At 45.1% G+C, this 27,316-nt stretch overlaps 1 protein-coding gene across 3 annotated transcripts in view; it reads right to left on the bottom strand.

The window, feature by feature from the left end:
• Positions 1-27,316, bottom strand: part of LOC120027452 (tubulointerstitial nephritis antigen-like) — a 65,366-nt gene that overhangs the window by 24,727 nt on the left and 13,323 nt on the right. For all 3 annotated transcript variants that reach the window (XM_038972392.1, XM_038972390.1, XM_038972391.1), the window contains exons 3-8: positions 23,378-23,444; positions 8,732-8,824; positions 6,800-6,914; positions 2,063-2,189; positions 1,171-1,321; positions 500-686 (exon numbers count right to left, since the gene is read on the bottom strand). In XM_038972392.1, coding sequence (XP_038828320.1) covers positions 500-686; positions 1,171-1,321; positions 2,063-2,189; positions 6,800-6,914; positions 8,732-8,824; positions 23,378-23,444 — 740 coding nt within the window. The remainder of the gene's footprint in view (positions 1-499; positions 687-1,170; positions 1,322-2,062; positions 2,190-6,799; positions 6,915-8,731; positions 8,825-23,377; positions 23,445-27,316) is intronic.

The following is a 27,316-nucleotide window of genomic DNA, read 5'->3' as shown; positions in this document are numbered from 1 at the left end:
ATCACACATAGGATAGAAATTATGGACATTTTATGATCAGTACATTTTAAATGGGGGTAGTGCAAGTGTATTGCCTAATGTGAAAACAGTGTAATGTACTGTAATATACAGTACTGTAGCATACTACATCTTGAAACATGTATCTAAAAATGCTTGCTATTGGATTGACTGGTTGTTAAAATGTGTAAATTGAGAGCACATCATTATGTTGGGTTTTGGTGATTAAATCAATGTACTCATTATATTTCATAGCAAAGTTATATTTTGGATCAATGATTGTGTGGTGAAAAATGTCGACAAACAAAATGAATGCACAATGAAAGGTTTTGAGTGTAAGACTGGCTGTGTTACAATTGTTACCAGTTTGGAGTTTTGTACTAAGAATTTTTAAAATTCACCACCTACTTGGGAAAATAGTACCAAAGTGATAAAAAACTGTATATGTGTGTGTGTGTGTGTGTGTGTGTGTGTGTGTGTGTGTGTATGTGTGTGTACATACGTTTGATGAGAGCCTGTAGGGAGGTGTAGACTGGTAGATGTCATTGTGGTAGGTGTGTGTGCTGGGGCAGCGTGCAGTAGCCTGTCTCTTTCCACGGCCCACAGAGCGACTCTGCATCATACAGCGGCCCACCTCTGCTGGTGTCTGATGGGGGGCAGAGAACGGGTAGCACTCTTCTGTCACCACACTGAGAGAAGGACAGAAAGAGAGAGAGAGATGGAGAGTAGAGAGAGAGAGAGAGGTGGAGAGTAGAGAGAGAGAGAGATGGAGAGTAGAGAGAGAGAGTAGAGAGAGAGAGAGAGATGGAGAGTAGAGAGAGAGAGAGAGGTGGAGAGTAGAGAGAGAGAGAGAGGTGGAGAGTAGAGAGAGAGAGAGAGGTGGAGAGTAGAGAGAGAGAGAGAGGTGGAGAGTAGAGAGAGAGAGGTGGAGAGTAGAGAGAGAGAGGTGGAGAGTAGAGAGAGAGAGATGGAGAGTAGAGAGAGAGAGATGGAGAGGAGAGGAGAGGAGAGGAGAGGAGAGGAGAGGAGAGGAGAGGAGAGGAGAGGAGAGAGTACAGATAATCATCAATTCACAGCTAAAGAACCGAAAATTCACTCAAATTCACTCAATTCATTTGATCATTTAAAAAGCTCCTAATATTGTGCCTGGTGTCGCAATAAAATATGTCCTACCCTATGCGCCTCATGTACCACCAGGCTCCGTCGATACGTCCTCCAGCACAGCCCCCTTGGTTGCGTGTATCACAGGAAATTAGGTTCTGGGGCGACAGTTGAGGGGTCATGTGACCCATCGACTGGATGGAGATTCGATCAGATGCCACCGCTGAGCGAGGGAAATAGAGATGGAGGGAAAGAGAGATGGAGAGAAAGAGAGATGGAGGGAAAGAGAGATGGAGGGAAAGAGAGATGGAGGGAAATAGAGATGAGAGAGAGAGATGGAGGGAAAGAGAGATGGAGAGAAAGAGAGATGGAGGGAAAGAGAGATGGAGAGACGGAGCGAAAGAGAGAGAGATTGAACTTCTGGGAAATGTTCTAAGAGATGTTAAAGAAATTATAAAGGGAAGTTCTGGTATGTAAATGATAAGGGGACGTTCTGGTACTTAAATGATTAGGGGACGTTCTGGTACTTAAATGATTAGGGGACGTTCTGGTACTTAAATGATAAGGGGACGTTCTGGTATGTAAATGATAAGGGGACGTTCTGGTATGTAAATGATAAGGGGACGTTCTGGTACGTAAATGATAAGGGGAATTTCTGGTATGTAAATGATAAGGGGGCGTTCTGGTATGTAAATGATAAGGGGACGTTCTGGTACGTAAATGATAAGGGGAATTTCTGGTACGTAAATGATAAGGGGGCGTTCTGGTACGTAAATGACAAGGGGACGTTCTGGTACTTAAATGTCGTTTTGAAAGCATTTTACAATTTTCTCAATATTTGCAATATTGCGGGAAAAAATGTAACCCACATTTACCAGTATTTTACCAAAATGCCAGTACTTTATAAAAATACCTGTATTTTACCAGTATTCTGCCAGTATTTTACTACCATGTAGTGTCTCACCTGCAGTGGAGAAGGCCCAGGAGGCAGCGCAGTTGCCCTGGTCCAGAGGTTCGTGGATCTTTCCAGGCCACTTCTCTGCTGCGTTGAAGTACTGAGGCAGACGATCATTCTGAGGGTCCATATTCAGCTGAGCAGGGGGATAGAGAGAAGGAGGAAAACAGGAATTAGCTACTGTACAATTTCAATCCTGTTTTAATGTACTTGACCACCTTGATATTTTATTTGGAAGTATTAAAATACAATTTCTTATTACTCCCAAAAACACACAGTAGGTGTTCCAACAGCCAGACAGCAAGAGGAGACTGGCAAACCAACAGCAAGAGGAGACCGGCAAACCAACAGCAAGAGGAGACCGACAAACCAACAGCAAGAGGAGACCGACAAACCAACAGCAAGAGGAGACCGACAAACCAACAGCAAGAGGAGACTGACAAACCAACAGCAAGAGACTGACAAACCAACAGCAAGAAGAGACTGACAAACCAACAGCAAGAGGAGACTGACAAACCAACAGCAAGAGGAGACTGACAAACCAACAGCAAGAGGAGACTGACAAACCAACAGCAAGAGGAGACTGACAAACCAACAACAAGAGGAGTCTGACAAACCAACAGCAAGAGGAGACTGACAAACCAACAGCAAGAGGAGACTGACAAACCAACAGCAAGAGGAGACTGACAAACCAACAGCAAGAGGAGACTGACAAACCAACAGCAAGAGGAGACTGACAAACCAACAGCAAGAGGAGACTGACAAACCAACAGCAAGAGGAGACCGACAAACCAACAGCAAGAGGAGACCGACAAACCAACAGCAAGAGGAGACCGACAAACCAACAGCAAGAGGAGACCGACAAACCAACAGCAAGAGGAGACCGACAAACCAACAGCAGGAGGAGACCGACAAACCAACAGCAAGAGGAGACCGACAAACCAACAGCAAGAGGAGACCGACAAACCAACAGCAAGAGGAGACCGACAAACCAACAGCAAGAGGAGACCGACAAACCAACAGCAAGAGGAGACCGACAAACCAACAGCAAGAGGATACCGACAAACCAACAGCAAGAGGAGACCGACAAACCAACAGCAAGAGGAGACCGACAAACCAACAGCAAGAGGAGACCGACAAACCAACAGCAAGAGGAGACCGACAAACCAACAGCAAGAGGAGACCGACAAACCAACAGCAAGAGGAGACCGACAAACCAACAGCAAGAGACCGACAAACCAACAGCAAGAGACCGACAAACCAACAGCAAGAGACCGACAAACCAACAGCAAGAGGAGACTGACAAACCAACAGCAAGAGGAGTCTGACAAACCAACAGCAAGAGGAGACTGACAAACCAACAGCAAGAAGAGACTGACAAACCAACAGCAAGAGGAGACTGACAAACCAACAGCAAGAGGAGACTGACAAACCAACAGCAAGAGGAGACTGACAAACCAACAGCAAGAGGAGACTGACAAACCAACAGCAAGAGGAGACTGACAAACCAACAGCAAGAGGAGACTGACAAACCAACAGCAAGAGGAGACTGACAAACCAACAGCAAGAGGAGACTGACAAACCAACAGCAAGAGGAGACTGACAAACCAACAGCAAGAGGAGACTGACAAACCAACAGCAAGAGGAGACTGACAAACCAACAGCAAGAGGAGACTGACAAACCAACAGCAAGAGGAGACTGACAAACCAACAGCAAGAGACTGACAAACCAACAGCAAGAGACTGACAAACCAACAGCAAGAGACTGACAAACCAACAGCAAGAGGAGACTGACAAACCAACAGCAAGAGGAGACTGACAAACCAACAGCAAGAAGAGACTGACAAACCAACAGCAAGAGGAGACTGACAAACCAACAGCAAGAGGAGACTGACAAACCAACAGCAAGAGGAGACTGACAAACCAACAGCAAGAGGAGACTGACAAACCAACAGCAAGAGGAGACTGACAAACCAACAGCAAGAGGAGACTGACAAACCAACAGCAAGAGGAGACTGACAAACCAACAGCAAGAGGAGACTGACAAACCAACAGCAAGAGACTGACAAACCAACAGCAAGAGACTGACAAACCAACAGCAAGAGACTGACAAACCAACAGCAAGAGGAGACTGACAAACCAACAGCAAGAGGAGACTGACAAACCAACAGCAAGAGGAGACTGACAAACCAACAGCAAGAAGAGACTGACAAACCAACAGCAAGAGGAGACCGACAAACCAACAGCAAGAGGAGACTGACAAACCAACAGCAAGAGGAGACTGACAAACCAACAGCAAGAGGAGACTGACAAACCAACAGCAAGAGGAGACTGACAAACCAACAGCAAGAGGAGACTGACAAACCAACAGCAAGAGACTGACAAATCAACAGCAAGAGACTGACAAATCAACAGCAAGATGAGACTGACAAACCAACAGCAAGAGGAGACTGACAAACCAACAGCAAGAGGAGACTGACAAACCAACAGCAAGAGGAGACTGACAAACCAACAGCAAGAGACTGACAAACCAACAGCAAGAGACTGACAAACCAACAGCAAGAGACTGACAAACCAACAGCAAGAGACTGACAAACCAACAGCAAGAGGAGACTGACAAACCAACAGCAAGAGGAGACTGACAAACCAACAGCAAGAGGAGACTGACAAACCAACAGCAAGAGGAGACTGACAAACCAACAGCAAGAAGAGACTGACAAACCAACAGCAAGAGGAGACCGACAAACCAACAGCAAGAGACTGACAAACCAACAGCAAGAGACTGACAAACCAACAGCAAGAGGAGACTGACAAACCAACAGCAAGAGGAGACTGACAAACCAACAGCAAGAGGAGACTGACAAACCAACAGCAAGAGGAGACCGACAAACCAACAGCAAGAGGAGACTGACAAACCAACAGCAAGAGGAGACTGATAAATCAACAGCAAGAGACTGACAAACCAACAGCAAGAGACTGACAAACCAACAGCAAGAGACTGACAAACCAACAGCAAGAGACTGACAAACCAACAGCAACAAGTTCCTAATGATACTTTTGTACGGAACGTGCAACGTTGATTATTTATCCACAATAGAACATTGCATGTAATACAGTGAGATGGCCTAATCAGAGTGTCTGTTAAGTTATTTTATTATAGAGGACTTATTCACAGATGATTAGTACCATTTGGCCCAATGAGTTAGAATGGAAACAGAATCTTTGATCAGTCTCCAGACCATAGAGCTGATTGAACTGACTGAGGGAAGCTACACTAACAGACAACCTCAGTGTAACAAAGACATTGAAAGCGGGGAAGGAAAAATATCTGCTCTCACTGGAAATAATATGCAACTATGTGATTAATCTACAAACAGCCGAGATTGAAAGGGGAGCCTGATCTAGCTTTAAACGCCTAATATGGACTCATTGGAGAAGCCTCCAACTCCAGAATGAAATCACTATGATAATACCTCAGACAAATACCTGGTATAGCAAGCTTATCATAATGATTATCACATTAAGTCATGAGGGGGGATATCTATGCTGCCTCACATATTCCTCACCAGTCCAAGAGGTTCTGCTGTATGTGTCATGAGTCATCTAACCAAAAGGGCTGCATCCCAAATTGAACCCTATTCCCTACATAGTGCACTACTTTTCACCAGAGCACTACAGTATATAGGGAATATGGTGTAATTTGGGACGTAGACAGGCCAGGTCTGGAGGTGGGAGGCATGCTTAACCCTGCCGTTGTGTAGCATTAGCATGTAACTCTATCTTTGTTTAGACAGAGCACAGCGGCTGATACGTCCTCCTCACATTCCTCCCCGCTAATGTCTATGTGTGTGTGTGGCTCCAACCCCCCAGGATTTAGGAGTGGAGTGGGAGTGAGTTAGGGAGTTAGGAGTGGGCCTATCCATTACCCAGTATGACTGTTAGACGTGTGGGGACTGAGCTGGGAGACAGACAACAGACAGAGAGATCTATGAATAAGCTCTCCTGCTTAGATCTGGCTCCTGGTACAGGTAGGGGCATGTTGGGCTGGGGGAGTGGGGGATTGGAGAGAAACAAGTTGAACGGAGGAGGAGTGGGGGAGTTAAGTCTGGAGGATGTAGGGGGGAGAGGTGGGGAGGGTGTCTGGGAAGGGTAGGGGGAGAGAGGAAGGCCAGTCAGTTGTGTTGTCTGAAATGGGGATGGCTCCACCCCATCCTCCCCTCCACCCCATCCTCCCCTCTCCTCCACCCCATCCTCCCCTCCACCCCTATCCCCTCCACTCCGCCTCCACCTCTATCCTCTACCGCATCTTCTACCCCTATCCTATCTCCCATCCTCTCTCTCCTAAACCTGTCTCTGATTGGCTCTTACGTAATCTGTCTGGTTAGATGTAAACAAAGCTAAAGATGGCACATAGCAGAGAGTAGGCTTCCAAGATCCAGACAGACAAAGAATTATCAACAGACCAATAACAGGCTTCACCTGGTAGCCATAGCTAGTAATGACACAGGCCAGGCCAGCAGAATCTTTATATAAAATGTTATGTCATGTGTCCCTCTTGATGCACACGCAATTTAAAAAGCAGACTGGACTGTCCCTCACTCTCAAGGCCGTGTCAGCATATCTGCATCCCATGTATGGGCCCCGGTAAAAGTAGTGCATTATATAAGGAATAATTTCCCATTCGAGATGTATCCCATGAATCTCCCAGCCCAACCCTTTCCCTACCCAGCAGACAGGTCTTCTCACCTGCATCTCGTTCATGCTCATGATAGTCCTGGAGGGCCTCTGTGTCCCCAGGCGATATCTCAGGCCTTCATCCAGAGACATGCCATAGAACTGGCTGTAGTTTGCTGCCCGCCAGCTAGGGACACAGAGGAGAGGAAAGTCCAAACAGTGAGTGTGAGAAACGTGTGTGTGTGCGCATTAAGGCAGCCAAACAGTTTACGTAAACGGAGCCGACTGAGTGTTGCAGTGTCCTTTTACGTATTACGTACAAGAACGCCCCATGAAATTGGGAACGCAACGTGTAGTTCCTTGCGCAGACTTGAGGGGCAGTATTGAGGGAGTGGTGAACGGGTCAGCTGTTTGTTTACCTGCACCCACCCGCAATTGCTAATAACCCATCCGCAACCACCCGGCTATATGTGAGAAAGTGAAAATCTGAGGCCCGCACCCAACACTAACCCGCTAACATAGAAAATGCACAGTTGTCTACAGTCAGACAGCGGAATGTTTTTTTGAGGCTGTTTGTTAGTCAACTTGTCTATAATTAGATACATGCAGCTTCTCTTCTGTCATTATACAGTATGCTGCCCTGGAGGACCGAAATAAACCCTTGCTCACTAGAATAATGTAATAAATTGATTAAATGAATGCTTCAATCTAGTTGACATCGGCAAAGTTCTCTGTCATCTCTGCTTCTTTCAGGGAGCAAAGAAGTTTAGGGACCGGGGAAAGAATGTAGCAACAACAAATAATACTAATGGAAAGAGTTCCTGTGCAAAATGTCCAAATGACATCAGTTTGACTGGTTGTAAGGAAATAGGAAGCTGTGAAAACGACCCAACATGTTTCTGATAAGATTTCAGTTCTGCTTGGATGCATATTTTATGTGGTTGAAATACTATCAGCTTTTATGATGCTGATAAAGATGGTATCTAACTGCACATTCACATTCTCTCAAGATGCTGAAAGAAAGAAATCATGTTTCTCCACTCTTGTTCCTGAGTAAAAATGTAGCCTACAATTGGTGTATCATTTTACTGCAAGAGTTAATATTAAGGTTATGTGAGAGGTTATAGACCTACAGTCAGTGTCCAGTTTTCAGTTTCCATTGAACCCATCTGAACAGTAGGCTACAGTTCCCTTCATGTGCCATAGGCCTATTTGAAGTCCCCGTCTTGTACGGCACTTCACAATCATCATTTGCTAGATATTACTGTACAGTTGGAACTAGAAGCATAAGCATTTCGCTACACTTGCATTAACATCTGCTAACCATGTGTATGTGACCAATAAAATTTGATTTGGATCACATATAACATAACCGGCACTGCTATCATCCTCTGTTACCACTCATGGGTGGCAGGTAGCAATGCGGTTAAGAGCATTTGGCCAGTAACTGAAAGGTCGCTGGTTCGAATCACTGAGCCGACTAGGTGAAAAAATCTGCCGATGTGCCTTTGAGCAAGGCACTTAACCCTAAATGCTCTAGTAAGTCTCTCTGGAGAAGAGCATCTTCCAAATGTAAAAAAGGTACTTTTCTGGCCTTCCTTATATTTATGTTCAAGAGTCGAATTAGCAGCTTCTCCCTTATTGAATTCAACTCTGACATTGTCCTTTGTACCTCCGTGGATTGATGTTAACTTTTTCTGCCTATTCCCGAAAGCATTTGGCGATTGGCGTGTAGGCTATTTGACACTCGTACAGTTAGGCCCTGAAGTTTAGGCTTACGCATTAATGCCAGATAAAGGAAAAACATCACTGTAGACTATAGATATAAATTGCACAAGAGTTACCTCTTTATTCAACCCGCCCCCAACCACCCGCCCTTGATCCACACAATATTTCATGACCGTAAACACGCCCGCAGGTTATGAGTCAACCCGTGCATCACTAGCGTGCATGTGTATGTTTGTGTGTGTGTGCATACGTGTGTGTGTGTTTAAGTGCTCTTACCCATAATTTCCTCTGTTGACAGCCTGGATCATGTCATTCTCTATCAGACAGGCATGCTGCTCACACTCCCAACGCCCAGTTGTTCCACATGTACTGTAGGAGGTAGAGGAGGGAGGGGGAGAAGAGCAGAGAGGGAGAGAGAGCAGAGAGGTAGAGGAGGGGGAGAAGATCAGAGAGGTAGAGGAGGGAGGGGGAGAGAGAGCAGAGAGGTAGAGGAGGGGAGGGGGAGAGAGAGCAGGGAGGTAGAGGAGGGGAGGGGGAGAGAGAGCAGGGAGGTAGAGGAGGGGAGAGGAGGGGGAGAGAGAGCAGAGCGGTAGAGGGGAGAGGAGAGGAGGGGGAGAGAACAGAGAGGTCGAGGAGGGGGAGAGAGAGCCGAAAGGTAGAGGAGGGGAGTGGGAGAGAGAGCAGAGAGGTTGAGGAGGGGAGTGGGAGAAGAACAGAGAGGTAGAGGAGGGGAGTGGGAGAGAGAGCAGAGAGGTAGAGGAGGGGAGAGGGAGAGAGAGCAGAGAGGTAGAGGAGGGGAGAGGGAGAGAGAGCAGAGAGGTAGAGGATGGGAGGGGGAGAGCAGAGAGGTAGAGGATGGGAGGGGGAGAGCAGAGAGGTAGAGGATGGGAGGGGGAGAGCAGAGAGGTAGAGCGGGGCAGAGAGGTAGAGGAGGGAGTGGGAGAAGAGCAGAGAGGTAGAGGAGGGGAGAGAGCAGAGAGGTAGAGGAGGGGGAGAGAGAGCAGAGAGGTAGAGGAGGGATGGGGAAAAGGTAGAGGGGAGGGATAGAGAGCAGAGAGGTAGAGGAGTGGAGGGGAGAAGAGCAGAGAGGTAGATGAGGGGAGGGGGAGAGAGCAGAGAGTTAGAGGAGTTGAGGGGGAGAGAGAGGAAAGATGGGAATGGAATAGATAGAAAGAAGAATGAGAGTGTGACAGAGAGAGAGAGAAACAGACACAAAGAGAGAGACAGAGATGAGAGAGACACGGAGAGAGACAGAGAGAGAAAGAGAGAGAGACAGAGAGAGAAAGAGAGAGAGAGAGACAGAGAGACACAGAGATAGACACAGAGAGAGACACAGAGAGAGACACAGAGAGAGACACAGAGACACAGACAACGAGAGAGACACAGACAACGAGAGAGACACAGACAACGAGAGAGACACAGAGAGAGCGAAAGGTAAAAAGGACAGAGAAACGGGCAGATAAAGAGGGGGCAGATAAAAGAAGAGGGCAGCAGAGGGAGGATACAGGAGATATAAAGTTAGAATGGACAGGGGTCAGAACTGAGAACATTGCTTTAGATTCATGACTAATGGTGACACATTTTTTGGCCTTAATTATAATAATTGGAAGTGTATTAATGTACTGCACAAACTGAAGTTCAAGTGATCAATGTAATTTACTAATTGTTGTCCACCGTTGTGAAGAAATTTGTCTAAATTACAAAAGGGACAAGGAAGCCAACAGTCAACAGAGAACGTTTGAAGAATAACAAATAAGTAAGAAGCTATACTGTATACTCTAATTCCCTGGGAGAGACTGAACAAGTGGAACAAGAGACTTGGCAAAGAGAAAGGGAAAAGAAAGAGAAAGAGGGGGGCAGAAGGAGAGAGAGAGATGGGGGCAGAAGGAGAGAGTGAGAGAGAGAGCGAGAGAGGGGGGGGGCAGAAGGAGTGAGAGAGAGGGGGGCAGAAGGAGAGAGAGAGAGGGGGGCAGAAGGAGAGAGCGAGAGGGAATGAAGGGGAGGAACAAGAGACCTTTTAAGGCTACAGAGCACTGAAACATATCCATTTTTAGTCAGGAAGAACCAGGGGAAGTGAATACTAACCAGTCTGAATGGACTCGTTAAGTGGATATTAAAACATGACGACATTAAAATGTTTGAGAGCCACTGATATAGAGCATTCCTACTGTCTGTGTTGTGCTGTGGGGATGTGTGTGTGTGCCAAGACCCCCGGAAAGAACTAGCAGCCACACATAGTACAGTACAGTAATACGCTGTGCCCCAAATGGCACGCTATTCCCCATATAGTTCACTATTGGTCCGTAGAGTTCTGGTCAAAAGTAGTGCACTATGTAGGGAATAGGGTGCCATTTGGGCCATAGATTCCGATAGGCCTACTGTACAACATACTGTATGGAAGAGTGTGTGATGTAGCTATACATTGCCATGGTAACACCTCTTTAAGCCAACTGTGTATAATATGTTTAGGGCCTGCCAGCCATAGTTCAATAGAAGACTTGTTGTAAACATTCATTATAGCAATCTATGCATTCATAATGAGTGACATAATCACACAGGTGGGTCACATACAGTGCTATCTAAAGGAAGATGATGACTTAACTTCTTATCCTCAACCTGAGATACTATGAACCCTAATGACTGGTCTCTCTCACACAGCTCTACCTATAAACCTCAGACCTCAGAGAGTCTGCTGTATCTGTGGTCCTGTTTTAGGGACTCCCTGTCAACGCCCCAGTCAGACAGAAAATAACCACCAAAACACGCAGAGCGATGAGACGACCCCAGCCAGATCATTAGGAAGACGACCCCAGCCAGATCTACAGGAAGACGACCCCAGCCAGATCGATAGGAAGACGACCCCAGCCAGATCATTAGGAAGACGACCCCAGCCAGATCGATAGGAAGACGACCCCAGCCAGATCGATAGGAAGACGACCCCAGCCAGATCGATAGGAAGACGACCCCAGCCAGACCGATAGGAAGACGACTCCAGCCAGACCGATAGGAAGACGACTCCAGCCAGATCGATAGGAAGACGACTCCAGCCAGATCAATAGGAAGACGACTCCAGCCAGATCGATAGGAAGACGACCCCAGCCAGATCGATAGGAAGACGACCCCAGCCAGATCAATAGGAAGACGACTCCAGCCAGATCAATAGGAAGACAACACCAGAGCCAAATAAATGAGATAGCTACTGAAAGAGTGAGGTGTCAGCAACAGACATGGCCTCGACTAGGCAAAGAGTTATCAGGAGTTATCACGGCCAACTGCTTAATTACCCGAAGCCTCCGCAGCAGATCTTATCATGACCACAAAAGCCTGGACTTATCAGACACGAACGCTTCTCACACACATGGTGATAGATAAATAAACATTAACAAACACACATGCAGATATTCACAGACCGCAGGCGGCTGGTGAGTGTAGGACGTCTCATAATGATGGCTGAAATGTAGTGGTATCAAACACATGGTTTTACCATTCCAGTCATTCCGCTCTAACAATTACTATGAGCCTGTCCTACCCAGTTAAGATGCCACTAGCCACCTGTGCCACAGACACATCACACACACTTACACATTGAAAAACAAATGGATGCACGTGTAACCAATGTGAAATGGCTAACTAGTTAGCGGGGTGCTCGCTAATAGCATTTCAATTGGTGACGTCACTTGCTCTAAGACCTTGAAGTAGTTGTTCCCCTTGCTCTGCACGGGCCGTGGCTTTTGTGGAGCGATGAGTAACGATGCTTCGTGGGAGACAGTTCTTGATGTGTGCAGAGGGTCCCTGGTTCGGGGCGAGGAGAGGGACGGAAGCTATACTGTTACACACGGACAAAGCTTTCGCAGATACTCAAGCAGATGTTGAACTGCATGTTAGTACTGTGGTGTTAGCCATGACTGCTATGATATAGTAGCCTACTGTTGTAAGGAGATCACAATGGGGAGGAGGAAGAGATCAGGACAGTTGGGGCTGACCAGAGCAGAGAGGGCAGAGGGGGGCACACTGAGGGAGAGGGACAAGGAGAGTGTTTGGTTATCTAGGAACAGAATTACTGTCCTCCACCCAAAACCCTGTGTGTTACTGTTTTTTTAATCACTTTGGTACTATTTTCACAAGTATGTGGTCAAATATCTTAGTACAAAACTGAAAACAACAATCAACAATCAAAATCCCTCAGTAACATTTCCACCAAACCTAATCAGTGTTTCATCTATAAATACCTTCCATATGAAGTAATTGTCTTTCACAATGCAATGCTCACAATACTTTTCACATAATTCTCTTCTCATTTATTTAAATACATTTGACAATCAAATAATCCAACTGCGCTTACTCACTAAACCGTTTGGTAAACTTATAGGTTTTAAACTGGTTTGTCTACTATATATGGATTTGAGAACTACATAAATAAAATGTGTGTTTGTAAATTATAAACGTCTAAATGACATGTATGATACATGATAACCATACATAATGACTACTGGTTATTGCTAATGGATTTCACATAGTGGTAACCACAATTGGGGTGAACACTTGTAATTTCTTCAATTGGCGTCAATTCGCCAAGAAAACCGTTAAGTCTGCAGGATATGGACTATGCTTTACCATTACATCTACAGTAAATGACATTTTGTAATGCATGTAAATTCACAAAACATGTTACACTATTTTTACAGTATGATCTATTGACAGTAGACTCTGTTCTACCCTCAGAAGACCCCATGGTGGTGGCCGTGTGCTGACCGACCAGCAGGAGTGGGCTGTGGTGGAAATGGTGAGGGCCAGGAATGACATACGTCTGTCTGAAAGAAAGCAGGACGTTGGGGAGAATGATGACACCTTTGCCAATGTGGCACCCATCAGCCTGCCAACACCTTTTGAAGAGGCACCAGATATCTATGAAACACATTTACCTGGTGCCTTTTGAGAGAAACAACGACCAGGTGAAACAATTGCAGGCTGAGTATGTTCAGTTCCAGCACTATATACTGTATTACTGTTACTATTAATGCACATGCTACTTCACAATATCATATTGGAACTATACTGCAAAAACAACTACCCAAAATATATTTTTAGAGGGTGATGGTACTTGATAATGATGTGAACCATCACAAGTATATCTTCGTTGATAAAGCAGGCTTCAATCTGGCCAAAACTCGGCACCGTGGGTGGAACCTCATCGGCCAACAGGCGACCGTCCAAGCGCCTGGACAACGGGGGGAAACATCTCCATGTGCACAGCTATCTCTGAATAGTATGGTATGGTAGGACGTAGGCCATTACTTGGATCCTACAACGCTGCACACCTCATTGTGTTCTCAATGAAATTGAGCAGACATGTCAAAGTGAAGGGGTCACCTATAGTATGTAATTGTGTGGGACAATGTCAGGTTCCACCATGCAGAGGTGGTTCAGGCATGTTTTCGGACCCATCACCAATTTGTGACCCTATACCTGCCCTCATACTCTCCTTTCCTCAACCCTATTGGAGATTTGTTTTCAGCATGGAGGTGGAAGGTGTACGATCGCCATCCCTATGAGCGTGTCACCCTCCTTCTGACCATGGATGAGGCATGCGACGACATCAATGCAGACCATTGTCAAGCTTGGATTCGCCATGCCAAAAGGTTTTTCCCGCAGTGGATGAACAATGAGGACATTCACTTTGATGTGGATGAGAATTTAAGGCCAAATGCTTAAGACGGGCTTGATGAAAATGAATGCGTGTTAGAACTGTAGTGCATAAAATGTGGTGAGTAGTTGACTCAAAGAGAGAGAGAGAAAGGCAATAGTTAAACAGTTTTGAACAAATTCATTTTTTTTTAAATGACGAAGCGAGAGAGAGAGAGAGAGAGAGAGAGAGAGCAAACACTGGCTATATATATATATTTTTTTTCCACTTTCACTCACTTAGCTAGTGAATGCAGCTAGCTAGTTTAGCCTACTCAAACACCCGGCTCAGAGAGGGATGTTATGTTAGCTAGCTGGCTATGGCTGTCCAACACTGGAACTCTTCCATGTCAACATAAGCTTTAGTTTTATTAATTTATTGCCACGAGGCCCGCCGGTGTAACTGCTAAACTACTTGCTGACTGTACAATATACTGCATGATTGTAGCAGGTTTACTAATGTGTTAGTTCTAGTAGCTATGTTAACTATAACGTTACTAACATCGTTAGCTAATATGGTGACAACGATGTAGGCTGTGTGTAGCGGTTAGTTGTCATGATATGAAGGTTTTGCATCATCTTCCTTTAGACATCAGACAGCTGATGTTTTGTGCATTGAAGTCAACAAGTGAAGGGAAATTCTGAGAGGAGGAGAGAGCGTAGATGCGAGAAGGAGTTATACAACAATAAAAGGGATCATGCTATTTGTATGTGTCTGCTTTGAAAGTGAACTGTGTTTGCGTGAGATCAGGGGTGTATTCATTCCGCCGATTCTGATGAAAAACGTTTCTTAAACGGAAGCAAATGGAACGAAACAGGGATAAGTATATCTGAATATATCCAATAGAAGCTCTCGTTTGCAACTGTTGGACTAATGATTACACCCTAGACAGCAAATCACTTCCTCATTTACTCAAATGTTTCCTTTACTTTGGCAGTTAACTGGAGAACAGAGCTATCGCTCGAGCCGCAGCAAAATGGAATATAACGTTGCGAATAAGTTCAGAATGACACAATTTAGGTGTACAACATCTAAAGCCCTGCATCATTATACTGAGAGCTTTGTCGTTTAAAATTACGTATCTGGGTGTTTTTGGAGCTTTGTTCATGTTTTTTCAGGGCCCTCATTATTCATAACGAAGATGAAGTGATTTGCTGTTTGAGGTAAGTTTTTCAAAAACAAGGGAAATCACAAAAAGGCATCAGGACCCTTCTATAACATGCCATACATTTTCCCCCCCAAATTATATTTCTTTGTAAAAAAAAAAGAAAACTTACTTTAAATGCTGCACCATGCTGTACTGAAAGCAGCGTCTATTTTTGCCATGGCTGTGTTTATTTAACTTCCAAATGTTTCTCTCAAAGGAGAGGAAGAGAGGGGGAGACACATCCGGTTAGACCGGACATCTATAGGCTCCCCTTTACTAACTCTGCTCCTATCTGACCCATAGGTCTCCACCACACCCATCCACCACTCCAGGCAGGCTAAAGCAAACACTCAAAGTCTTTGAAAGATGTGTACCAGTATTTGAGCCCAGGTGTGTTATTTAGCCTACAGGATGGACCAGATCAGAGGTCAGTAGGAATAGACTGGAGTTAGACTGGATTAGAGAAACAGCCACAGGATACTTTGCATGAGTGTGAAAATAAATATGATATGGATACATGAATGGTGGCAGACGCCAACCAGACACTCGCCTTTGCATCGCAAGTACACACACACACACACACACACACACACACACTAAGCACAGAAGCACAGACCCTCTCTGAGAAACAATCCATGGCGGGGATGTGAGAAACCGTTCTGGCAGATAGGTGAGGAATTCTACCTCCCCTCATCCCGGAAACTGTCCTCGAGCCCTCACCCCCAGCCCACTACCTCCTCTGTTATTTTCAGCTACTGTACATCCCCCAGACAGGAAAACCATCCATACCATACATACAAAAGTGATCAGGACTTGAATAGTCCATCTCGTAACACAAAAAGCCTAACGCTAATAATGAAGATCGCTCAATGCAATTATTTAGTCCAATTGGAAAGCTACAGGTGAGAAGAAGACAATGTATAAGTCAAATCAAAGAGTTAGGGGTCTGTGAGATAGCCTGGCATTGTCGTTCTACATATTCTTGTGTTAGAAAGAGGTTATCAGGTGTATTTGTGTACTAGACATGATTTTGTAGATCAAAGTTCCTGCACACTTGGGCAGTTAAAGGAATTTCTGTCCCAATTATCTTTCATTTCAGCCGTCTTACTCAGTGGGTGGTGTGGAGACACTGTTGGAGAGCTTGGCACAGACACCAACACGCGCACACACACCCACACCCACACCCACACACAACACACAACACACAACACACACACACACTATGGGGCCTGGGCCAAATAAACTGTCAACTGTATGTCATGCTGCTATTCAAGAGCCAAATTGTCTTCAGTCTTAATCTGTATCACAGACCAACCTACAGGTATTCTGCTATCAATAGAACAGAGTATAGTAGTAGTAGTAAGGTACTAGTATAGTGGTACTAAAACAGAACCAAAAAGACTAGAATGAGATATTCCACTAGGTCACTAGGTCTATGCTCTAGATATAACCTAGTGGAATATCTCATTCTGGTCTTTTTAGATCTATTTTGAGTGATTTATCAATAAGGTCAACTATATTTCTGCTCTGGCATATAGAAATATATTTTCTAGAAACAAGAACAAAACCCTGAATAAGTCATAATTTTACTTTTTTTTTTACCTTCAGTTAAGAACAAATTCTTATTTACAATGAAGGCCTACCAAAAGGCAAAAGGCCTCCTGCGGAGACGTGGGCCTGGGATTAAAATAAATAAATACAATATAAATATAGGACAAAACACACATCACAACAAGAGAGACAACACAACACTACATAAAGAGAGACCTAAGACAACAACATAGCAAGTGTCATGACGTTGGCCTGGGGGTAGGTTTATGACAGTTATAAATACCTCTCCCCCCCTTTTTCCTCTCTCTACCCTACTGATGTGACATTTGAAAATCCCTTGGTTAACATAGAGATTCTGGGAACATCAGAAGGTGGGGGGAAATTAACCATATTTTGGTAATCCGACCAGTTGAACATATGGGTTGGTACTTAATGAATATGATGTCAGTTCAGTTGTCTGTGAAGAGACATGGGTTATAAACTATGAAAACACACCCTTCTCCCTCCACTATATAAAGCCTTGACGAAAATGTAACCTCCTGTTCCGGGTACATTAGGATGACGTTCCGATGTCAGAATGGTTCAGATAATAAATACAGAACGAAGCCAACCTCAGCGTGAGCTTTGGTTGCGAATGGTAGGAACTTTGAACTCTTATTCCCTACAGAAGTGATACCTCCTAGCCGTTGAGTTAGCAACAGCAGCTGCAAACGTGGGCTAGGAAAGAACACACATAGTATCCCGTCTACCACTCAATGACGTTACTACAACGTATCCAATTTACCAGCAGAGACATTCTTCAAAGGACAAAGGACTCTGTTGGGCAACACGGCCTTCCATCTACCACCAACCTATTGAAGCGCAGCTCAGAGTAAATATTTATGGCATTTTCCTTTTCCAAATGGGCGGTAATTTAGAATGCATAAGATACTGTATTTACGATAGCATGGCTTCTCCCTTTGTTCCTCAAGTCTTCCCGCTCTTTCACTCGAACCCAGCCCCCTTTTCTTTTGTGTAACCAGCTGCCATATCTGTTCCGTCCGCTAGGGATGTTTTCCTTTATGACGTCATTTGTAATCAAGGTATGATTCGTTCTGTGTATATGTAATTCTGTGTGATTAGTTAGGTATTTAGTAAATAAATAATTAAACCCAATTTTGTATTGCTGATTCAACTTGTTAGCCAGGGTTCGTGAAGATAACCAAGAATTTACAACTTTCAGATGAGACTGAAATAAGGTCACGATTAATATTGACTGCTATTGATGTAAAATATTACTGGGTCTTTAAGAGTTTATTCGGAAGATAACTGCTCTATAAATATTATTTCGTGGTGCCAGGACTTTCTAGTTAATTACATTTACATGATTAGCTCAATCAGGTAATATTAATTACAGAGAAAGGATTTTATAGAATAGCATGTCATGTCACTTAATCCGGCATAGCCAAAGACACGACACAAGGCAGCAACACATGACAACACAGCATGGTAGCAACACAACATAACAACAACATGGTAGCAACACAACATGGTAGCAGCACAAAACATGGTACAAACATTATTGGGCACAGTCAACAGCACAAAGGTCAAGAAGGTAGAGACAACAGTACATCACACAAAGCAGGCACAACTGTCAGTAAGAGTGTCCATGATTGAGTCTTTGAATGAAGAGATTGAGATAAAACTGTCCAGTTTGAGTGTTTGTTGCAGCTCGTTCCAGTCGCTAGCAGCGAACTGAAAAGACGAGCGACCCAGGGATGTGTGCGCTTTGGGGACCTTTAACAGAATGTGACTGGCAGAACGGGTGTTGTATGTGGAGGATGAGGGCTGCAGTAGATATCTCAGATAGGAGGGAGTGAGGCCTAAGAGGGTTTTATAAATAAGCATCAACCAGTGGGTCTTGCGACGGGTATACAGCGATGACCAGTTTACAGAGGAGTATAGAGTGCAGTGATGTGTCCTATAAAGATCGTCTAGCCGCTCGAGGGCACCCTTACCTGCCTATCTATATATTATGTCTCCGTAATCTAGCATGGGTAGGATGGTCATCTGAATCAGGGTTAGTTTGGCAGCTGGGGTGAAAGAGGAGCAATTTTGATAGAGGAAACCAAGTCTAGATTTAACTTTAGCCTGCAGCTTTGATATGTGCTGAGAGAAGGACAGTGCACCGTCTAGCCATACTCCCAAGTACTTGTATGAGGTGACTACCTCAAACTCTAAACCCTCAGAGGTAGTAGCAGGAGCGGAAGAGATACTCTGAATGATCGGCTATGAAAAGCCAACTAACATTTACTCCTGAGGTGCTGACCTGTTGCACCCTCGACAACCACTGTGATTATTATTATTTGACCCTGCTGGTCATCTATGAACATTTGAACATCTTGGCCATGTTCTGTTATAATCTCCACCCGGCACAGCCAGAAGAGGACTGGCCACCCATCATAGCCTGGTTCCTCTCTAGGTTTCTTCCTAGGTTCTGGCCTTTCTAGGGAGTTTTTCCTAGCCACCATGCTTCTACACCTGCATTGCTTGCTGTTTGGTGTTTTAGGCTGGGTTTCTGTACAGCACTTTGTGACATCAGCTGATGTAAGAAGGGCTTTATAAATACATTTGATTGATTGATTGATAGTAACACCGGCTTTGTTTTGGAGGTGTTCAGAACAAGGTTAAGGGTAGAGAAAGCTTGTTGGACACTAAGAAAGCTTTGTTGTAGTGCGTTTAACACAAAATCCGGGGAGGGGCCAGCTGAGTATAAGACTGTATCGTCTGCATATAAATGGATGAGAGCGCTTCCTACTGCCTGAGCTATGTTGTTGATATAAATTGAAAAGAGCGTGGGGCCTAGGATTGGGGTACTCCCTTGGTGACAGGCAGTGGCTGAGACAGCAGATGTTCTGACTTTATACACTGCACTCTTTTGAGAGGTAGTTAGCAAACCAGGCTTTGGCCAAGTCTATAAAAATAGCAACACAATATTGCTTAGAATGAAGGGCAATAGTGACATCATTGAGGACCTCTAAGGTTGCAGTGCCACATCCATAACCTGAGCGGAAACCAGATTGCATACCAGAGAGAATACTATAGGCATCAAGAGAACCAGTCAGTTGATTATTGACATGTTTTTCCAACACTTTTGATAAACAGGGCACAACCAGTGCTGCTATAGCATTAGGTTAGAGTGATGCACAGCTGAACGTTGATTATCTTCTGTAAGGTTTATACAGCATTGGGTCTCTAATGCCTATCAAACACATACGCCCCAGTCTGAATGAACATACTCGGCTTGGCCTGTGCAGTATATTGGTTAACTAAATCCTAACTGGGATGTTATTGTAGTTTAGCCTGAATTAGTTAACTAAACCATAACTGGGATGTTACTGTACTTTAGCCTGTATTAGTTAACTAAATCATACCTGGGATGTTACTGTAGTTTAGCCCGTACTGGTTAACTAAATCCTAACTGGGATGCTACTGTAGTTTAGCCTGTATTAGTTAACTAAATCCTAGCTGGGATGTTACTGTAGTTTAGCCTGTATTAGTTAACTAAACCCTAACTGGGATGCTACTGTAGTTTAGCCTGTACTGGTTAACTAAATCCTAACTGGGATGTTACTGTAGTTTAGCCTGTATTAGTTAACTAAATCCTAGCTGGGATGTTACTGTAGTTTATCCTATATTAATGAACTAAATCCTAACTGGGATGCTACTGTAGTTTAGCCTGTATTAGTTAACTAAATCCTAGCTGGGATGTTACTGTAGTTTATCCTATATTAATGAACTAAATCCTAACTGGGATGCTACTGTAGTTTAGCCTGTATTAGTTAACTAAATCCTAGCTGGGATGTTACTGTAGTTTAGCCTGTATTAGTTAACTAAACCCTAACTGGGATGCTACTGTAGTTTAGCCTGTATTAGTTAACTAAACCCTAACTGGGATGTTACTGTAGTTTATCCTGTACTGGTTAACTAAATCCTAGCTGGGATGCTACTGTAGTTTAGCCTGTATTAGTTAACTAAATCCTAACTGGGATGCTACTGTAGTTTAGCCTGTACTGGTTAACTAAATCCTAGCTGGGATGTTACTGTAGTTTATCCTGTACTGGTTAACTAAATCCTAACTGGGATGCTACTGTAGTTTATCCTATATTAATGAACTAAATCCTAACTGGGATGCTACTGTAGTTTAGCCTGTATTAGTTAACTAAATCCTAGCTGGGATGTTACTGTAGTTTATCCTATATTAATGAACTAAATCCTAACTGGGATGCTACTGTAGTTTAGCCTGTATTAGTTAACTAAATCCTAACTGGGATGCTACTGTAGTTTAGCCTGTATTAGTTAACTAAATCCTAACTGGGATGCTACTGTAGTTTAGCCTGTATTAGTTAACTAAATCCTAACTGGGATGCTACTGTAGTTTAGCCTGTATTAGTTAACTAAATCCTAACTGGGATGCTACTGTAGTTTAGCCTGTATTAGTTAACTAAACCCTAACTGGGATGTTACTGTAGTTTATCCTATATTAATGAACTAAACCCTAACTGGGATGCTACTGTAGTTTAGCCTGTACTGGTTAACTAAATCCTAGCTGGGGTGTTACTGTAGTTTAGCTGGCATTAGTATCTGTATAACTATCACCAAGCTTCTGAACTACTACATGTAGTTCACTACTCCTCAACACTGGGAGAGCAGAAGGAGAGGAACAGATGGAGGAAGGGAGGAGAAGAGGAGGAGAGTTGCTGGGGATTTGAATGTGTTGTTCCCATCTAGCCCTTGTAGAGGTAACCCATCCTACCCCTGTCCCTAGCCCCAAAAGGCCCACTGTTACCCAATATTGTGCAATGTTTCCCAACGTTGCCAAATGCGCAGTGTTGTTTTGCAGGGTGATGTGCAACCATATGTAGCTGTTGCTTTTCTTCTGCTGCTTGTTTGATAAGATGCAAGACTCTTTAATTTCATGAAGGCGATAGCTACATTAAACCAAATGAATGGGTTCCCAAAACTCTCCATGGATAATGTGGGTCTGTCTGTGGTACAACCAGAAAGGTCACGTCATCAGATCAAAGTGTTTGAAGGAGTGATCACTGTTTGGACAGAGAGATGTAAAGAAAGGGAGTGAGAGGGGAGAGGTAGAGACAGAGATATACAGTGCCTTAGGAAAGTACTCAGACCCGTTGACTTTTTCCACATTTTGTTACCTTACAGTCTTATTCTAAAATTCGTTTTTTCCCCCCTCAATCTACACACAATTACCCATACTGACGAAGCAAAAACAGGTTTTTAGAAATTGTTGCTAATTTATAACAAATAAAAAACTTAAATATCACATAAGTATTCAGACCCTTTAGTCAATACTTTGTTGAAGCACCTTTGGCAGCGATTATAGTATTGAGTCTTCTTGGGTATGACGCTACAAGCTTGCCACACCTGTATTTGGGGAGTTTCTCCCATTCTTCTCTGCAGATCCTCTCAAGCTCTGCCAGGCTGGATGGGGAGCATTGCTGCACAGCTATTTTCAGGTCTCTCCAGAGATGTTCGATTGGGTTCAAGTCCGGGGTCTGGCTGGGCCACTGAAAGACATTCAGAGACTTGTCCCGAAGCCACTCCTGCGTTGTCTTGGCTGTGTGCTTAAGGTCATTGTCCTGTTGGAAGGTGAACCATCGCCCCAGTCTGAGGTCCTGGGCGCTCTGGAGTAGGTTTTCATCAAGGATCTCTCTGTACTTTGATCCATTCATCTTTTCATCATCCTGACTGCTGCTGAAAAACATCCCCACAGCATGATGCTGCCACCACCATGCTTCCCCGTAGGGATGGTGCCAGGTTTCCTCCAGACGTGACGCTTGGCATTCTTGGTTTCATCAGACCAGAGTGTTTAGATGCCTTTTGGCAAACTCCAAGCGGGCTGTCATGTGCCTTTTACTGAGGAGTGGCTTCTGTCTGGCCACTCTACCATAAAGGCCTGATTGGTGGAGTGCTGCAGAGATGGTTGTCCTTCTGGAAGAGTGACCATCGGGTTCTTGGTCACCTCCCTGACCAAGGCCCTTCTCTCCCGATTGCTCAGTTTGGCCGGGCGGCCAGATCTAGAAAGAGTCTTGGTGGTTCCAAGCTTCTTCCGTTTAAGAATGATGGAGGCCACTGTGTTCTTGGGGTCCTTCAATGCTGCAGAAATGTTTTGCACCCTTCCCCAGATCTGTGCTTTGACATAATCCTGTCTCGGAGCTCTACGGACAATTACTTCAACCTCATGGCTTGGTTTTTGCTTTGACATGCACTGTCAACTGTGGGACCTTATATAGACAGGTGTGTGCCTTTCCAAATCATGTCCACATCAATTGAATTTACCACAGGTAGACTCCAATCAAGTTGTAGAAACATCTCAAGGATGATCAATGGAAACAGGATGCACCTGAGCTCAATTTTGAGTCTCATAGCAAAGGGTCTGAATACTTATTTAAAGAAGGTATTTCTGTTTTAGGGGTCTGAATACTTTCTGAATGCACTGTACAGGGAGAAAAGAGAGGAAGAGGTTAGAGACACGTACCATAAGTTGCAGTTCTCTTTGTATGTTTGTCCTGAGAGGAATTTGTGGCTGTTTCTTTCACAGGTGCCTGGAAGGAAACAAAGGGAGGAAATTCAAAAAGATGCTGACAGCCGATAGGATCACATTAATGATAACTTTTTGGTCCAGTTGTGGCGGAATATCTGAGAGGCTGACTCATACAGATTCCTCCACTATATCTTCTCACAACACTCCCATGTATACACACACACACACTCTACACTACACTACAGAGACACACTCTACATTACACACTACAAACACACACACTTTTTAAAATTTAATTTTAGTAGTGAGTGGATACATTTTCACAGACACACACACACAGACACACTCCAGACACACACACAGACACACACTCCACACTGCAGACACACACAGACACACACTCCACACTATAGACACAGACGCAGACACTCCAAACAGACACACTCTACACTCCAGGCACAGACACACACTCTACACTCCAGACACAGACACACACTCTACACTATAGACACAGACGCAGACACTCCAAACAGACACACTCTACACTCCAGACACAGACACACACTCTACACTCCAGACACAGACACATACACTCCAGGCACAGACACACACTCCAGGCACAGACACACACTCCAGGCACAGACACACACTCTACACTCCAGACACAGACACACACTCTACACTCCAGGCACAGACCCACACTCTACACTCCAGACACAGACACACACTCTACACTCCAGGCACAGACACACACTCTACACTCCAGACACAGACACACACTCTACACTCCAGACACAGACACACACTCTACACTCCAGACACAGACACACACTCTACACTCCAGACACAGACACACACTCTACACTCCAGGCACAGACACATACACTCCAGGCACAGACACACACTCTACACTCCAGACACAGACATAGACACAGACCCACACTCTACACTCCAGACACAGACACACACTCTACACTCCAGACACAGACACACACTCTACACTCCAGACACAGACACACACTCCACACTCCAGACACAGACACACACTCCACACTCCAGGCACAGACACACACTCTACACTCCAGACACAGACACACACTCCACACTCCAGACACACACTCTACACTCCACACTCCAGACACACACTCTACAGTCCACACTCCAGACACACACTCTACAGTCCAGACACAGACACACACTCTACAGTCCAGACACAGACACACACTCTACACTCCAGACACAGACACACACTCTACACTCCAGACACAGACACACACTCCACACTCCAGACACAGACACACACTCTACAGTCCAGACACAGACACACACTCTACAGTCCAGACACAGACACACACTCTACACTCCAGACACAGACACACACTCTACACTCCAGACACAGACACACACTCTACACTCCAGACACAGACACACACTCCACACTCCAGACACAGACACACACTCTACACTCCAGACACAGACACACACTCTACACTCCAGACACAGACACACACTCCAGACACAGACACACACTTCACACTCCAGACACACAAAGGCACGCAGGCATGAGGGGCACACACGGGCATGCTGAAACGCCAGCGGGAGAGGGAAAGCACCCAAGCTACCAGCCTGGCTGTGAGGTGTGTAGTGAGAGAGTTAACAGTAACACCCTGGCTGTGAGGTGTGTAGTGAGAGAGTTAACAGTAACAGCCTGGCTGTGAGGTGTGTAGTGAGAGAGTTAACAGTAACACCCTGGCTGTGAGGTGTGTAGTGAGAGAGTTAACAGTAACACCCTGGCTGTGAGGTGTGTAGTGAGAGAGTTAACAGTAACACCCTGGCTGTGAGGTGTGTAGTAAGAGAGTTAACAGTAACACCCTGGCTGTGAGGTGTGTAGTGAGAGAGTTAACAGTAACACCCTGGCTGTGAGGTGTGTAGTGAGAGAGTTAACAGTAACACCCTGGCTGTGAGGTGTGTAGTGAGAGAGTTAACAGTAACACCCTGGCTGTGAGGTGTGTAGTGAGAGAGTTAACAGTAACAGCCTGGCTGTGAGGTGTGTAGTGAGAGAGTTAACAGTAACACCCTGGCTGTGAGGTGTGTAGTGAGAGAGTTAACAGTAACACCCTGGCTGTGAGGTGTGTAGTGAGAGAGTTAACAGTAACACCCTGGCTGTGAGGTGTGTAGTCAGAGAGTTAACAGTAACATCCTGGCTGTGAGGTGTGTAGTGAGAGAGTTAACAGTAACACCCTGGCTGTGAGGTGTGTAGTGAGAGAGTTAACAGTAACATCCTGGCTGTGAGGTGTGTAGTGAGAGAGTTAACAGTAACACCCTGGCTGTGAGGTGTGTAGTGAGAGAGTTAACAGTAACACCCTGGCTGTGAGGTGTGTAGTGAGAGAGTTAACAGTAACATCCTGGCTGTGAGGTGTGTAGTGAGAGAGTTAACAGTAACACCCTGGCTGTGAGGTGTGTAGTGAGAGAGTTAACAGTAACATCCTGGCTGTGAGGTGTGTAGTGAGAGAGTTAACAGTAACACCCTGGCTGTGAGGTGTGTAGTGAGAGAGTTAACAGTAACACCCTGGCTGTGAGGTGTGTAGTGAGAGAGTTAACAGTAACACCCTGGCTGTGAGGTGTGTAGTGAGAGAGTTAACAGTAACACCCTGGCTGTGAGGTGTGTAGTCAGAGAGTTAACAGTAACACCCTGGCTGTGAGGTGTGTAGTCAGAGAGTTAACAGTAACATCCTGGCTGTGAGGTGTGTAGTGAGAGAGTTAACAGTAACACCCTGGCTGTGAGGTGTGTAGTCAGAGAGTTAACAGTAACAGCCTGGCTGTGAGGTGTGTAGTGACAGAGTTAACAGTAACACCCTGGCTGTGAGGTGTGTAGTGAGAGAGTTAACAGTGACACCCTGGCTGTGAGGTGTGTAGTGAGAGAGTTAACAGTAACATCCTGGCTGTGAGGTGTAGTACTGTGTGGGGTCTGGGGAACCCTGAGCTGCAGTAATCTTCTGTTGGAATGTCCTGTTGGCTTCTGTCCTCTGTTTCCCAGGGCTAACAGGTCCTCATCATGCCTTAACAAGCTTAATTACACACACACTTAATGAAAACCCTGCCACCTCCAGGGGGTTCCAGGGGACAGGGGCGCCACTCTACCTCAGACATCCCACCCCTCACTGGGCAAAGACAAAACCACACACACCCGTGTGGCCTCCGGGGGTGGGGTCAATTTAAATTCCATCTAGACCTCATCAGTATAGGATTAGACATTCCATGGAGTTTGAATCAAAAATGTATAATCCATGTATTATCCTCATGGTCCTTTTTTCAAAGTTTTCTCAGCACTATTTCCTTTCCAATGTCTTTTGTCATTTTCAAAGGTTTACAGGGTCATTCCAATGTTCAGTTGAAGTCCTGGACTGACTGGGACAGATATCTACACCATCTCTGCTGACCTCTTCCCTCTAACACTCCCCTTGTGTAGGAGAAGGGTCAGAAGCTAACACTGTGTTGGCCCGTGCCCTGCAGGAGACTGCTGTGTGATTTATGGTAGTAACACAGTAACACTCCAGCAGCTACTCCTCCTTCAGCTAGCTGTCTGTCTGTCTGTCTGTCTGTCTGTCTGTCTGATTACCTCTAAAAGTTTAAGCCGTTGGGGGGGGGGGGGGGGGGGGGGGTGCTAACATATGGAATTGTTTTAAGATGGTGATACCATGGCTCATTTACACTACACACTCCAGACACAGACACACAGACACACAAAGGCACGCAGGCATCAGGGGCACACACAGGCGTGCTCAAACGCCAGCAGGAGAGGGAAAGCACCCAAGCTACCGGCCATGCAGGCACCCACGTGTCCACAAACACACACCCACACACAGTGTGTAGTGAGAGAGTTAACAGTAACACCCTGGCTGTGAGGTGTGTAGTAAGAGAGTTAACAGTAAC

The sequence above is a fragment of the Salvelinus namaycush genome, chromosome 32, assembly GCF_016432855.1.
Source record: "Salvelinus namaycush isolate Seneca chromosome 32, SaNama_1.0, whole genome shotgun sequence".
NCBI classification, from domain to species: domain Eukaryota; kingdom Metazoa; phylum Chordata; class Actinopteri; order Salmoniformes; family Salmonidae; genus Salvelinus; species Salvelinus namaycush.
This window is presented reverse-complemented; position numbering and strand designations above follow the sequence as displayed.